This window comes from Aquarana catesbeiana, linkage group LG02 (genome assembly GCF_042186555.1).
Source record: "Aquarana catesbeiana isolate 2022-GZ linkage group LG02, ASM4218655v1, whole genome shotgun sequence".
NCBI classification, from domain to species: Eukaryota; Metazoa; Chordata; class Amphibia; order Anura; family Ranidae; genus Aquarana; species Aquarana catesbeiana.
Window position 1 is genome coordinate 627,197,675 of NC_133325.1, and position 16,895 is coordinate 627,214,569.

A 16,895-nucleotide genomic window follows, 5' to 3' on the forward strand; every position below is an offset into this window, starting at 1 on the left:
AGGGTCTTTTTTTTTTTCTTTATACAGTTAAAAACCAAGGGGTTGGTAAATACCAGCAAAATAAAGCTCTACAGTAGATGTCTGAAAAAATTATATAAAATTAATTTGGGTTACAGTGTTGCATGGAGTAATTGTCAAATTACCATAGCACTGGCAACTGAAAGATGGCCTTTTAATGAAGGGGTAATACAGGGTGCTACTCAAGCAGTTAAAGTAAACTTCAGTTTAATGAAGAAAAAAGAAAATACATTTCAGGGCTGACTGCTGTCATGTGTCTTGTAACCTACATTTGGTAGATTTGACTCAGACTATTCTAATTGTGGCTCTTTTTCTGCTTATTTGGGTTTCAGAATCTCAACATCAACAATTTATAAATCAGAATCTTAATGTTACCTCCAAGATCACAGATGGTGTGAAACTCAGAAAGGTCAAACGCCTGGATCACATCCTTTCCACATATATTCCATATGGAGTCCATATGATACATGAAAGCCACCATTTCCTCTTCTGACCTAATTGATATTAAATTAAAGCATACATTTTTTACCACAGAAAGGTTACAGATATTTGCTGCCAATAGCATGTAAAGTATAGTAACCCAAAAAATAGGGTAATCGTAGCCAGGTCACCAAAAGATCATTTGTAATTGGTTGTTGTAGTTGTTATGGATTACTGCACTTTGCATATATATCATCAATGTCATTTCTATTTGTTTTTTGAGTAAGTTGATAGTAGAAAACATGTAGCCTTAAAGACATTTTAATAGGAGATACATTTTTATTTTAACTTTTGGCTTTTTTGCACTTTATACAGTATTTTACTACAGTTGACCTGCCACAAGCCAGGGCAATCTAGACTCGGTATGATGAAAAATGCATATGCAAAACATATTTTCACTATTCAATAATACTGCATATCTAAAAAATAAGGGCACCAAATATATAGGCAGCTAAACCTAAAAGTGGAGATTGGCCTCAACCCCCTCTGATTCTTGAACCTCCTTTTGAGAAACATAATGAGATAGGTGGCATCATTAATTCACCGGCAAGCTCAGTAGCCAGTAGAGGGCAGGGCTAAGTTTAACTTTTTAAGGGTTAATATGAGCTTACAAACAAGCTGCCACTGACCTCTATAGGCACAGCAGAAACCCTGAAGTTCACCTCTTAATGGCCTGGCACACTCAGTTCCCCCTCTCATAATTAACTTGGTTGCCTTCCAGGCTTCTAATCTCTAATTTAAACACAGAGTAGGTGCTCTGGGAGGGAGGAGCAAACAGGGTAAGATGAGAGACTTGATTTGGACAACTCTAGTGCTTCTCAACAGTGTCTACAAATACCAAGGCCACTGCTTATTAAGTATACACTTAAATGCCAAGAGCCCGGCCAAAAGTTTGCTGTAAAGCAAACCTGTGCTTTGCTCATGGATTTATTGCATGGACATGGAACCTAAGTGGCTAAGCCCTTTCATGGACTGGAAGGTGGGATCTTTGTTACTCTCAACATTCACCCCTTGTGAAGTATGCATATCAAGGACCCTGATGCAAAGCCAAATTGCAAATTATCTGTAGTAAAAACTAAATTGGAAAACCACCATGACAGGAAGAACTGGCCATTGGGAACATTTAAGGAACTGTACCTACCCATACATATTGTAAAAAATAATTGTTGTCTTTATTTTTTAATTTTCAAGTATCTACTCTTTAAAACACTCAATACAAAATTGTTCCAATACGTATATATATGTTTTATATCAACCTGTACATCACATGTACATTGTTCCTACATATCAACCTGAGTTAGCCTATGGCTAACAAATATGATCATACACAAAGAGTCAACCCTGGTCAACTGGTTGATGTAGAAAATATCTATTGTACTATACACAACCCACTTTATCCATGCTGTTAAACACATCAGATATTAACCTCTTTCAAATCCATTGCAGAACCAATAACCTAGTGGATCATCACAGTTCCTAGTGAAGATTATCATTAAGATTTTTGCAGGTCAAGATAAGAATGGATTCAAAGTTATTAATTTATTGCTAAAGGTTAATGTAGGGAGTAAGTTGGAGGTTGGAGCTAAATTTAGGGATAAGTTTTAATCAGCTTAGTTTAGGTTTTAGAGTCAAAGTGAAATGTTCATTTTCAGGATTATGAGCAAGGTTAAGGGTTAAATGTTGGTGTCAAATTTGTGTTAAAGCTGACTTTTAAGAGAAACTTCAAAATCATTGATACATCAGTAAAAAAAATTTTTTTTTTTAATGCAAGCAGTATAAGTACCTGAATCTGACCTCATATCAGCCTCTTCCACTCCTTGCATAGAACTGGAGTGTAAGAGGAAAAGGCAGAACAAGAAGACAAACAGTTCATTTATTTATAGGAAGAGAAAGGAGAGAGCTTATCACTGTGCCGATTCTCATTTTACTGTCCAGTAAAAGACTGGGGGAAGTTCAGGAATATCTGGGCTCAGAGGCCAACGGTTGAATGACGCTGGGATGATAGTGACAGAAATAAAGTTCTGTGAGGAAAATCTCTGGATTGTAGGTGAATATTGCAATAAAACTTTCAGGGTTAGGATAAGGGTTAAATGTAAGAGGGGAATATGATTGTTAAGGGATAATTTAGATGTTTGGTTAAATGTTAGGGCTCAGGTGAGAAGTGGATTAGGGTCATCATGAGCTTGGGATTTAGTGAGTGTAGGAGGACAATTATTTAAACTTGTCTTCAGAGCCCACAAGCTGTGTTCTGTGATAAACAATGTACTGTACTGAATTTTTCTGCCCTCAGAAAAGGACATCTTATTAATTGTAAACTGTGCGCGATTCGAAAGTGGAAACTGCTTACCTCTCCTACATGTACAAAAAAAATTTAGATTTCTGTGTAAGAAATCTTGCAGTGGTTGGTAAGATTTGTTCTCATTATATAGACAAAGCAAGCTAACTCTTCCAATGACATCTGCCACATGCTAACCCCCTAAACCAATGGTGGTCAAATTTCTTATATAGCGGCCTTGTGCAGTAGAGGTAACAGTAAGGATGGGCCGGATGACCCCTGTTTGGTTCGCACCAGAACTTTCAAACATAGCAAAAGTTTGGAACTGAATAACAAACCCCATTGAAGTCTATGGGACCTGAACTGGAAAAATAAAAAGTGCCCATTCTGAAGGCTTATATGCAAGTAATTGGGCATACAATGGTTATGGGGGTCTGGGTACTACCCTGGGGGACATGTAGCAATGAAAAAAAAGTTAGTAAAAAATTAAATTTTTAAATGAGCAGTGATTTATTGATGCTTAAAGTGAAAACATAAAAATGAAAAATTCCTTTCAATATAGTGCCTGGGGGGGGTCCCTTAGTCTACCTATAAAATGGCACATCTGTACTGTGTATACAAACTGCTGCAGCAATAATTGCATTTATAAAGCCAAAAAAATTACATTTTTCCTGCAACCTTTCTTTATTTTGTAAGCAACGACTTTTGGAGCCAGTCTGTATGATGAGGCCACAATGTAGTACACTGGGAACAAGATTAGGGATTTTTTGGATAAATTCTGGTGTCTCTTCCACAGACTTTGAATAGAAGTAACAGGTGCAGAAAAATTGGTCCTTGGGTGTCGATGGAGCCTTCACACCATAACCTTATAAAGTACTCTTGATGAAAGCAAGAATTGGCCTTGCAATGATATGCACCTGTCAAACAGGGTTGGAAAAATTGGTCTTTGGGTGTCAGTGGCACCTTCACACTATAACCCTGTCGAGGTACTCTTGATGAAGGCAAGAATTGGCCTTGCTTTTAAAAATTGCAATGATATGCACCTGTCAAACAGGTGCGGAAAAATTGGTCTTTGGGTGTCTGTCAGGAAAGGATTCACCTGCTGGTGGCACTGTGGCTCCCAGATCTATAGGCTGCAGTTTTGGTGTCCACCAGCGGGTGTCTCTCAGCAGTCAGAAGCTGACATCATCTCATGCAATCAGTCATCACCTGATGCTGATTGCAGAAAATGTATTTAAACCTTGTGCATGCTATTCCTTACTGCCTTGGTATTGTCTCCATGTGCCCCTGACCTGTGTTCCAGTGTTCCTGAATCCTGCACTCACACAGGTACTCGTTGACAGCCCTCTACTGCATGTGCAGCTGCTGCAGCATTGCCAAAGTCGAGTTCAACCTGGTGGGTATGTCACAAATCAGGCGGTTTACGGGCAGGTGGAATTCCCCCTGCATTTCAGCCAACCGAGCACTGGCTGTGTATAACCGTCTGAAATGGCTACAGAGTCTTCTGGCCTGCTCTAGCAGACCTTCCAACCCTGGGTACTTATTGAAGAAATGCTGCACCACAAAATTGAGGACATGTACCAGGCATGGCACATGTGCCAACTTTCCCTGTCTAGGAGCGGACAAGAGGTTTGTGCCATTATCGCGCATCACCATTCCTGGCTCCAGCTGGTGTGGTGTGAACCACCTCTGGGCCTGCCCCTGCTGAGCTGCAAGAATCCCTGCTCCGGTGTGGTTCCTGTCCCCTAGAAACACTGCATGGCACCTTTTAGCCTGACTCATTGAATAGCCCCTTGAATGCTTAGGGCGAACTTGTGGTTCATAGGACAATAGGACAAAGTTACCCAGTATGCTGTGAACAAAATATATCATCCCTGACCATGCTTGCTGGACCACGTGTCAGCAGTAACGTGGACTTTGTGGCTGACTGCCTTGCCCAACGATGCCACAACATTGCCTTCCATGTGATGGTACAGAGCTGAAATGTAACAGTGAAAAGAAACAGCGACTGGGAACCTGCCATTGTGGTACAGCACATTCTGCAAAATCACAGAAGGGGGCAGAATCCACCAGACCGGAAGGCAGAAATTGTAGAGCTGGCAGCTTTGACAAGCTTGCATTTAGATGCTGGGCATGTGGGTGGCAGTGATTGTATTTTTTTTTTGCTGCGGAGGATGGGGCAGAGAAATTTTCCGGCTATAGTCTACAGCTGGTGGTGTGCTACTGGCAGATGTGCTGCAAGGACCTGGAACACCCTGCACTATACCTTCATCACTGTCAGTGCAGGCCGCTGAGAGGTCATGAGGTATAGCGGGGGCAGACTGAGGTGAGTAAGGAGGAGGAACAGAACTGCACACCTTTTGTGTGGCTTTCAGGTGCTCTTGCCAACAGGCTGAGTGGTGGGTGTTTAAATGCCTTGTCAAGCATGTGGTACCCAAATGGCTGGTATTTTCACCACGCTTGATGTGCTTGAGACAAAGTTTGCAAATTGCGACAGTGCGATCAGCTGCACATGTGCTAAAAAAGGCCCAGACAGCTGAACTGTGGGAAGTGGGCCGGGAGATAACAGCTCCACAATGTGATGAGATAGGGTGGTTGCTCTCTACTCTTCCATGATAGCTGCCTCGTTGGGGTTGTGCCTCACCCTCACTTTCCTCCTCTGCTGTATCCAGTACATAAGTCACATTAGTGACCTCATCATCATCATCTCCTTCATCCCCATTACCACTGGAGACAACTTGGCAATATGCTGTGGCTGGGGGAACATGACTGCCAATTTGTATACCAGTGTTCTTCCCTCTCTGTAGACTCATGTTCCTGCCTTCCTCAACCTCAGAACCAACATCTTAATCAAGTAAAAGCTGTGCATTGTCAAGGAGCAAGTGGCTGACGCTGTGTTCAAATAACTCAGCTGACTCCTCCATGCCTTATGCTGGGGCTATGGCAGGAATAGCTGTGGACAAGGAGGCAGGTTTAGTCACTCTGGCAGCTGCAGTGGACTGTGCACTAGTCTCTGCTTGGGTGACGGAGGATGAGGATGATTTAGTAAGCTAGTCCACCACCGCTTCTGCATGCTGTGGCTGGATCACTAAACTGAGGAAATGATGCCCTGCCCGAGGACTGACCATATCCACCTTTTCCTGTGGACACATATGCTGCTGACCCCATCAAAGTGCCACGGGAACGTCTGCCTCTCCTTTTTGTCCTCCCAGACATGATGGGGGGTGCTTATTAATAAAATGTAATAAAGATGTGTAAATGTGTATGTGGATGCACTTTAATCAATGGAAAGTTGGGTTTGGTGCACTTTAACTTGAATACTCACTACACAGACACACTCCACTGATACACTTTATTGTACTGCAGTAAAACTGCACTGACGCACTGCAATATACTGCGTCAAACTTGCAGCAATGCACAGAAATATACAGCATTAAATGGCATGTAATGCACTGAAATATACAGTGTTAAACATGCAGTAACGCACTGAAATATACTGTGTTAAATGTGCACTAACGCACAGAAATATACTGCCTTAAATGGCACGTAATGCACTGAAATATCCGGCGTTAAACTTGCAGTAACACATTGAAATACACAGCGTTAAACTTGCAGTAATGCACTGAAATATACTGCGTTAAACGTGCTCTAATGCACAGAAATATATTGTGTTAAATGGCACATAATGCACTGAAAAAACTTGCAGTAACGCACTGAACTATACTGCGTTGAATGAAAGGTATTGCACTGAAATATACGGCGTTAAACTTGCAGTAATGCACTGAAATATACTGCGTTAAAAGTGCACTAAAACACAAAAATATGCTGCGTTAAACGGCACGTAATGCACTGAAATATGCGGCATTAAACTTACAGTAACTCAATGAACTATGCTGCGTTAAATGGAAGGTAACACACTGAAAAATATGGCGTTAAACGTGCACTAACGCACAGAAATATACTGCGTTAAATGGCACGTAACACACTGAAATATATACGGCATTAAACTTGCAGTAACGCACTGAAATATACAGTGTTAAACGTGCACTAACGCACAGTAATATATACTGTGTTAAACGCCACATAAGGCATTGAAATATACATTGTTAAACTTGCAGTAATGCACTGAACTATACTGTGTTAAATGGAGGGTAACGCACAGAAATATACAGCGTTAAACTTACAGTAATACACTGAAATATACTGCGTTAAACGTGCACTAACACACTGAACTATACTGCGTTAAATGGAAGGTAATGCACTGAAATATACAGCGTTAAACTTGCACTAATGCACTGAAATATACTGCGTTACATAGTTACATAGTTACATAGTAGGTGAGGTTGAAAAAAGACACACGTCCATCAAGTCCAACCTATGTGTGTGATTATGTGTCGGTATTACCTTACATATCCCTGTATGTTGCGGTCATTCAGGTGATTATCTAATAGTTTCTTGAAGCTATCAATGCTCCCCGCTGAGACCACCGCCTGTGGAAGGGAATTCCACATCCTTACCGCTCTTACAGTAAAGAACCCTCTACGTAGTTTAAGGTTAAACCTCTTTTCTTCTAATTGTAATGAGTGGCCCCGAGTCTTATTAAACTCTCTTCTGCGAAAAAGTTTTATCCCTATTGTGGGGTCACCAGTACAGTATTTGTAAATTGAAATCATATCCCCTCTCAAGCGTCTCTTCTCCAGAGAGAATAAGTTCAACGCTCGCAACCTTTCCTCATAACTAAGATCCTCCAGACCCTTTATTAGCTTTGTTGCCCTTCTTTGTACTCGCTCCATTTCCAGTACATCCTTCCTGAGGACTGGTGCCCAGACCTGGACAGCATACTCCAGGTGCGGCCGGACCAGAGTCTTGTAGAGCGGGAGAATTATCGTTTTATCTCTGGAGTTGATCCCCCTTTTAATACATGCCAAAATTCTGTTTGCCTTATTAGCAGCAGCTTGGCATTGCATGCCATTGCTGAGCCTATCATCTACTAGGACCCCCAGGTCCTTTTCCATCCTAGATTCCCCCAGAGGTTCTAACCCCAGTGTATAGATTGCATTCATATTTTTGCCACCCAAATGCATTATTTTACATTTTTCTACATTGAACCTCATTTGCCATGTAGTCGCCCACCCCATTAATTTGTTCTGGTCTTTTTGCAAGGTTTCCACATCCTGCGGAGAAGTTATTGCCCTGCTTAGCTTAGTATCGTCTGCAAATACAGAGATTGAACTGTTTATCCCATCCTCCAGATCGTTTATAAACAAATTAAATAGGATTGGTCCCAGCACAGAACCCTGGGGAACCCCTCTACCCACCCCTCACCATTCTGAGTACTCCCCATTTATCACCACCCTCTGAACACGCCCTTGTAGCCAGTTTTCAATCCAGGTACTCACCCTATGGTCCATGCCAACGGACCCTATTTTGTACAGTAAACGTTTATGGGGAACTGTGTCAAATGCTTTTGCAAAATCCAGATACACCACATCTACGGGCCTTCCTTTATCTAGATGGCAACTCACCTCCTCATAGAAGGTTAATAGATTGGTTTGGCAAGAACGATTCTTCATGAATCCATGCTGATTATTGCTAATGATATTGTTCTTATTACTAAAATCTTGTATATAGTCCCTTATCATCCCCTCCAAGATTTTACATACTATTGATGTTAGGCTAACTGGTCTGTAATTCCCAGGGATGTTTTTTGGGCCCTTTTTAAATATTGGTGCTACATTGGCTTTTCTCCAATCAGCTTTTCTCCAAACTTGCACTAACTCACAAAAATATACTGTATTAAATGGCACATAACGCACTGAAATATATGATGTTAAACTTGCAGTAATGCACTGAACTATAGAAGGTAACACACTGAAATATAGAAAAAGAGGAAGGTTTGGGACTTTGTATGAGGCCTGGGTAGGAGCCTCCATCCCTATATCGAATACATTAAAGGGGAATTGGGACTTTAAATGAAGCGGTTGAAATGGTGATAGAAAATGTTTTTATTCATATCAAAATAGAGTCATTTCATATATATATACATATAAGCACAAGGTATAGACATAATGGTACAAGGTATGTAGAAATAAACAATAAGCAGGGATATAATCATAATGATCAATTTATGATATATACAACAGCAATATGGCCTACAAATGTTGAAAACAGCATGCCCGGCTCCTGTGTTCGCATAGTAATTCTAAGAGTACTAGGTTCATGATAATGACATCATCAGGGCATATTATGTGTCTCTGTAGCATCAGGTAGCGCTACGCATTTTGTGGATGTATCTCCACTCGTCAGGAGCAGATGCGACAGATTCCTGTAACTTATACAAACAAGGTAAGCCAAGTATTAAACAAGCACACTCACCAACCCCGGTCGTGAGTGCGATATGGGGCAAGCGAGGCACGGTGAACCAGAGGCATGAACCACATCACGGGAGCTGAGGCGGCGTGTTGTACATAAACAGCTTGGGATGATGTTAAGGTGCCTGGGATGGTCTCCATAAACAAAAGTGCTAGTGTGTGAGTCAACAGACAGGGGTATCTGGGAACAAATGAGTAAAAATGTGTGTGAAAGTAAGTGATAAATTTGAGGTAATATATAAATATACCCATGTATGCATGTATAGTGATGAGTCCGGGAAAAATTATTAAATGAATGAGTGTGGTAAGTGTGAGGTGAGCTGATCTGTGTCTGAGAAGTGACTGACAAAAAAGTAAACACGGCAGAGAACCGAAGCGTGGTGGTATAATGTAAAAGGTGGATGTGTATAAACAAAAACGTGCAATGAAAAATGTAACAACCAAAGTGGACCTAGACCAAACGACACTTACCCAAGCTGCATGCCAAGCAAAACCAAGCAAAGAAATGGCTGGTGTGCAAGAGCCCCAGGCGGAGACCAGCCATGTGAGCAGCCGACTCTGACTGAGGGTATATGTATAGGCACGCCACCAACGCTACATGCGTGAGCCCAAGGGGGGCGGCGTCCGCACCCGAGCTGGGTCGCTCAGTGATTGGCGCCAAGCCACCCCCACAGGAACCACGCAGTTGGTGCTCTCAACATCATTGCAATGATGTCATGACTGACGCCAAGCGCTTGATGTGAGGACCGTGGCGCTGATGCGCCGATCTCCCGGGCTCAGATGTGGAGGGAGGAGGGGGAGGACCCACGAGGCGCATCGCAGCTCCCGCAATGTGGAAGGGACCCCCCACACACCGTGAACAAGCCCAATGACCCCAAAGACGCAAAACATCGCCAGAGCGGTGGGGGTGCATGAATATAAAGTTTGTAAAACATATATGTATATAAAGATATAAATCAATTGTAACTGTAGGACCTGTTCCGGGAATGCCATATATTGCTGTCACTGATAAGGGTAATAAATACATACACCAATATATCCAGTATGTTCTTGGATATCCCAGATGTGCAGATCCCTGACTGGGAATGCAGACATCTGAGAATACACCTCACACGTGGATAGCAGGGGAACACTGCTAATCCAGCTTTTCAACCGCTTCCATTCCTGTACAAACTATGGAAAAAGAGGAAGGTTTGGGACTTTGTATGAGGCCTGGGTAGGAGCCTCCATCCCTATATTGAATACATTAAAGGGGAATTGGGACCTTAAATTAAGCAGTTGAAATGTGGAGGTGGTGATAGAAAATAGTTTTATTCATATCAAAATAGAGTAATTTCATATATATACATATAAGCACAAGGTATAGACATAATGGTACAAGGTATATAGAAATAAACAATAAATAGGGATATAATCATAATGTTCAATTGATGATATATACAACAGCAATATGGCCTACAAATGTCGAAAACAGCATGCCCGGCACCTCCACTCATTAGGAGCAGATGCGACAGATTCCTGTAAATCCACGAAACGCGTAGAGCTACCTGATGCTACAGAGACACATAATACGCCCTGATGATGTCATTATCATGAACCTAGTACTCTTAGAATTACTATGTGAACACAGGTGCCGGGCATGCTGTTTTCGACATTTGTAGGCCGTATTGCTGCTGTATATATCATCAATTGATCATTATGATTATTTCCCTATTTATTGTTTATTTCTATATACCTTGTACCATTATGTCTATACCTTGTGCTTATATGTATATATATATGAAATTACTCTATTTTGGTATGAATAAAACTATTTTCTATCACCACCTCCGCATTTCAACCGATTCATTTAAAGTCCCAATTCCCTTTTAATGCACACACTGAAATATACGGCATTAAACTTGCAGTAGCGCACTGAACTATACTGTGTTATACTTACCTTTCCGTAATTTTCCTTTTCTGACGCATCCCATGACAGCACACACATTGGGTTGTGACTCCGCCTCCACAACCTAATAGGACTGGTTAGCTATAAGCTTTGAAGAGGAGTCCACTGTTGCATTCTCAGTAACTATCACCTTAGAAGGGTGGGATTCTGTGTGCTGCCATGGGATGCGTCAGGAAAGAAAAATTACGGAAAGGTATGTATACAATTTTTCGTTTTCCTGACGCATCATGGCAGTACACACATTGGGAAATAACTTGCTACATGGGTGGGTGTTTCAGAAGATTTTATTTACTCAAGTACAGGGTATAGAAGAATTAGTCTGAATGATTGATCTCAACCGTAGTTAATTGAGCCGGGTCTATTCTGTAGTGTGATATTAAAGTGTTTCTGGAAGACCAAGTTGCTGCCTTGCAAATGGTTTCTGAGGACACTCTACAGTATGCTACCCAGGAGGTCGCTACACTCTAGTCGAGTGGGCCTTTAATCCGTCCGGTAATGGGAGTAGCAGAATTTGGTATGCTCTTTTAATGATTTTTACTAGCTAAGAAGCTATTGTTCTTGAGGAGGCTGCCTGACCTTTTTGTGCGCCATGCGGTATAAGTAGAAGGTTTTCAGTCTTTCTCCACTGTCTGGTAGCTTCTAAGTAGGTGGAGATAACAGATTTAATGTCCAATGGATGTGGTTCCCCTTCACTAGTAAGAAAAACTGGAAGATTGATTTCCGAGTTGAAGTGGAAGGTAGATGCTACCTTAAGTATAAACTGATCTGAGGGTCTGAGGACAACTCTATCCGGGTAAAGAACCAAATGTGGTTCTTTGATTAGTAGAGCTTGTAACTCTAAAACTCTTTTGGCAGACGTTATTGCTACCAGAAAAGATAATTTAAACGTTAGATCCCATAAGGATACTGATACTAGAGGGAAGAAGGGTTTTCTTGACAGAGCCTCTAGCACAATTGATAGGTCCCAAGTCGGAAAGGTTGGTTTTCTTGGTGGCCTTATTTTCAGGCATGCTTTCTGGAATTGAATTATGAGCGGGTCCAGTGCCCATTTGGTTCCCATCATTGCGGACAGTGCAGAGACTTGGACTTTGAGAGTGCTTGAAGCTAGTCCTCTCTCCAGACCTCATTGCAGGAACTCTAGGACTTGAGAGACTGAAGGAGAGAGTGGATCCCAAGACTGTTGCGGTGAATTTTTCCCAGATTTTGTTACATGTGTTGTTCGTTGTCCCTTTCCTGGCCTGTTGAAGTGTGTTCACTACTCTAAGTGAACACCCTTGGTCTAGTAGCCTCTCCCTTTCAACCTCCAGGCCATTAGGTGTAACCGTTCCGGTGATGGGTGTAGGAATGGGCCTTGTGAGAGCAAATCTGGGGTCACTGGGAGCGGAAACAGCTCTTCTGTGTTTAGCTGTAAGATGGTCGCAAACCATGGCCTCCTCAGCCAGAACGGCAACACTGCTTTGACTATGGATTTCGATCTCCTCAGCCTGGTCAGAAATCTGGCTATTAGGGAAATCGGAGGGAAAATATACCCTAAGTGGAAACTCCATGGGTGGTGAAGGCAGTCGATCCCTGCCGCCGTTGGATAAGTGGCTCCCGCTAGGAACCGGGAACATTTGCTGTTCTCTGGAGTTGCTGCCAGATCCATATTGGGAATCCCCCATTTGCGAGTAAGAAGAGCAAATCTTGAAGATTGAGGGACCATTCGTTGTTTGATATAAATATTCGGCTCAGGTCGTCCGCGAGTTGGTTCTGTACTGCCGGGACGTATATTGCTTTCAAATCCGTCAGATGAACTTGAGCCCATTCGAATATAGGGCGAACTTCTTCCATGAGCGTGTTGCTCCGGGTACCTCCTTGTCTGTGGATGTAATTCACAGCCACCGTGTTGTCCATGCGTAGCAGAATGTTTCTCCCTGCGAGGAGTGGTCTGAATGTTAAGAGAGCTTGCCAGGCGGCCCTGAGTTCCAGAATGTTTGAAACTATACCCTGTGGGTGAAAGGACCAACGACCCTGTGCCCCTTGTTGTTGATAATGTGCTCCCCACCCCTGGAGGCTGGCATCTGTGGTGATTATCTCTGGTAGTGCGGTACTATGGGACGACTGCGTGTTAGGTTGCTGATTCGAGTCTACCACCATGCAGACTTCTTCACTGCCGGGTTGATCATGATCCGCTGGTTTATTGATGACCCGTTCCACTGTCCTAGGAACGAATTTTAGAATGTTCTTGAGTTCCATTGGGACCACTGGACCATTAAAAAGGTGGAAGACATTGAACCCAGGATGCTTAGACATGTCTTGGCCGATAGGTACTCTGCTGCCAAGAGCTTCTTTATTTTTTGAACCAGCGGTTCTATTTTCACTTGGGGAAGTCCGACCGTGTTGGAACTGGTGTCTATCTCTGCACCTAAGAAAATTTTGTGCCGGAACCAGGTTGCTCTTCTTCCAGTTTATTATCCACCCAAACCATTGGAGTGTGGAGATTAGTATTGTTTGATGTAGAAGCAGAATTTGTTGGCTGTCGGCTAGGAGGAGTATGACTCTCAATCCTTTCTCATTCAAGAGGGGCTATTACCGGTAGCAAGACCTTTGTAAAGGTCCTGGGGGCCATTGATATCCCAAACGGGAGCTCCGAAACTGAAAGTGCTGGTGGCCTATGGCGAAGCGTAGGTACTTCTGGAAGGTTTGGTGCACGGGAATATGCAAATAGGCGTCGGACAAATCGACCGAGAGCATCCAATCTTTTGTCCCTACGGCTAGTAGTACGGCTTGAAGGCTTTCCATCTTGAAGGATTCGACTAGAATCGTTTCGTTGAGGCTTTTTAAATCGAGTACCAGCCTCAAGTCTCCTGTCTTTTTCGTTACTAAAAAAAGTGGAGAATAAAATCCTGTGCCTTTCTGTTCCCGTGGAACCTCTACAATTGCCTCTTTTTGTAGTAATTCCAGGATATATTTGGTTAGAAGTTTTCGCTTCGGGAGGGAAGATGGTAGTCTGGTAATTCTGTAGTACTCTTTGGTTGGTTTGTGTTTGAATGTCCATCTGTGACCCTCTTGGATGGTGGATATTGTCCAGGGGTTTCTTATAAGGTCTATCCATACATGAGCAAATAGCCTCAACCTCGCTCCCACTATTGCAGGTTGGACTTGCGTGCCATCAAAATGACTTCTGTTGATCTCCTGAGTTGGGGGTTTTGGGCTTCTGCACCCTCGCAAAAGACGGTTGTGGGTTTTGCCAATTCCATTTAAATTGCTTCCCTGGCTTATAAGACCTTGCTTCTCGATATCTTTCAGGCAAATGACGTCTAAACAGTGAGTTTTTCTGTTGTTTTGGTCTTCTATCAGAGGGGATATTACCGATGCCAACATTGCTCTCGCTGAGGATCTTATGATATCCACCGATGCTTCTGCCACAAAGTCTCCTGCCAGGCTGAGTTCCTGTAGAGCAGATGTGATTTTTTCCTGGTCTACTGCTTCTAGCAATAATTTTTCAATGTTAGATATCCAGCTGGTGATAGTTCTGCGACTGCTGCCAGTGTAACTGCCGGCCTGCAGGCCCCTCCTGCTGCTGAATAGGCTTTTTTAAGGTCGAGGTCTATTTTTCGATCCATTATGTCTCTGAAGGTGACGGCATCCTCGATTGGTAGAGTTACATGTCGCGCCAGGCGCATTAATGAGGAATCCACCACAGGTGCTGAGATGAGAGGATTTACCGTTGGTACCCTTAGTGGGTAAAGCTTGGCTAGCCTTATGTTTAGACTGGATTTTTTATCTGGCTTTTGCCACTCGTCCTTTATTAGTTCTTCGAGTTCATCAATAAATGGAAAAGTTTCGGGATTTAGGTTAGGAAAGTATTTCCTTAGTTTACAAAGAGCATCCTTCTCTTCCTCCCAACCGATCACTTCCTTTACTGATCTTGCAAAAGGGTCTATTAGTGCGAAGTCAAAGGAGGTGGGTATTAAGACTTCATCCTCCTCTGGTGAATCCTCTTGATCTTGAAGCTCGTAAGAAGTTGAGGCCGAAGTAGATTGTCTACTTGATTCGGATGCTGCCACCTGCAGAATAGATTCTTTTACTGATTCTCTTATTATGTTGGATGCTTCCCTTGTGTCAGCTTCTTTATCACGGGTTGCCTCGTTGAAGCATGTTTGGCATACCAGTTTACCAGGTAGAGCTTGCGTTCCACAGACCCAGCAGGTATTAGCTGCACGACGGGTACGCTGTTCATCTCGAGGCTGGTGAGAAGATGTTGAATCTCTATGATGGGAGGTTCTTGAATGGCTTCTCCGAGAATGAGAGTGTCTTGAAGGTGAACGCTCTTTTCTTTTAGAATGCGATGACCTTGATGACGTGCCAGAACTACCAGTACAAGATGGTATTAGTGGCAAGGCTCTCTTTTCTCCTCTTCATTACTTACCCATCATATGCCCCCTTACCTTGTAGTCCGTGAGTGGTCTGCTGGGGCAGCAGCCTCCATAGGAGAGAATAGAGTGTGTCTGTAAAAAGAGGATGAAAAAAAGAAAAGAATTCCCTTTTTTTTAAATGAATGGTAGTCAGTGCTGGAAGAGAGAGAGAGAGTGTGTCTTACCAGTAACAGGTGGCAGAGCTGGGCCAGCAAGGCAGCAATGAGGAGAGCAGGATTGTGGTGGAGGGTGGTCTTTTACCCTCAAAACGACATGCTGGAGGCAAAATGCCATGTTTAAATATACTGCCGTCGCTGCGGCACTGGCGTCACGTGGCCCTGTTGCCTTCCTGTGGCCCTGTGAGTCCGAGCCAGCCACCATGATGGAAATGGCAAGGCGAGGAACTACAGCATCCAGCAGGCCCAGAACGAGGGGAAAGGGATAAAAAAAAGAAAAACTAAAAATGACAACTATAAGCAAAACAGTGGAAAACCTACCAGGTGGCATGAAACAGAAACCTTGGAAGGTAAGAGGTGGAGACCGCTGCACATAATTTAAATCTGTTTAAGGCTTTGTAAAATGTGAATAATAAAACATACCCCTGAGACCATCAGAGTGGGGCTCCCTGCATAAAGCTCGTTTAGAGACTGTACAGTCACGGGCTTCCAACTAGGAGTGGCTGAACCTAGCTGGGGCAAATCGGTAAGGGGTTCCAATTTCTAACCAGTCGATCCATACAGGTGAGGAAAAAAAGGGAGAATGCAACGGTGGACTCCTCTTCAAAACTTATAGCTAACCAGTCCTATCAGGTTGTGGAGGCGGAGTCACAACCCAATGTGTGCCATGTTGCATCAGGAAATGGAAGGTAATGAACTGAAATATACGGCGTTAAACTTGCAGTTATGCACTGAAATATACTGCGTTAAACATGCACTAACGCACAAAAATATACGGCATTAAACTTGCAGTAGCGCACTGAACTATACTGCAATAAACGGAAGGTATTGAACTGAAATATACGGCATTAAACTTGCAGTAATGCACTGAAATATACTGCGTTAAACGTGCACTAACGCACAAAAATGTACTGCGTTAAATGACATGTAACACACTGAAATATATGGTATTAAACTTGCACTAATGCACTGAAATATACTGTGTTAAACATGCACTAACGCACAAAAATATACTGCTTTAAACTGCACATAGCACACTGAAATATACGGTGTTAAACTTGCAGTAATGCACTGAAATATACTGCATTAAACGTGCACTAACACACAGAAATATACTGTGTTAAATGGTATGTAACGCACTGAAATATATGGCGTTAAATTTGCAGTAACACACTGAAATACACGGCGTTAAACTTGCAGTAACACACTGAAATATACTGCCTTAAACTT

The 16,895-nt window shown here is 42.7% G+C and overlaps 1 protein-coding gene across 1 annotated transcript in view; it reads right to left on the minus strand.

Moving 5' to 3' along the window:
• LOC141128842 (acetylserotonin O-methyltransferase-like) overlaps positions 1-16,895 on the minus strand; it is a 153,991-nt gene that overhangs the window by 37,174 nt on the left and 99,922 nt on the right. Inside the window, exon 5 of the mRNA XM_073616404.1 lies at positions 394-512. Coding sequence (XP_073472505.1) covers positions 394-512 — 119 coding nt within the window. The remainder of the gene's footprint in view (positions 1-393; positions 513-16,895) is intronic.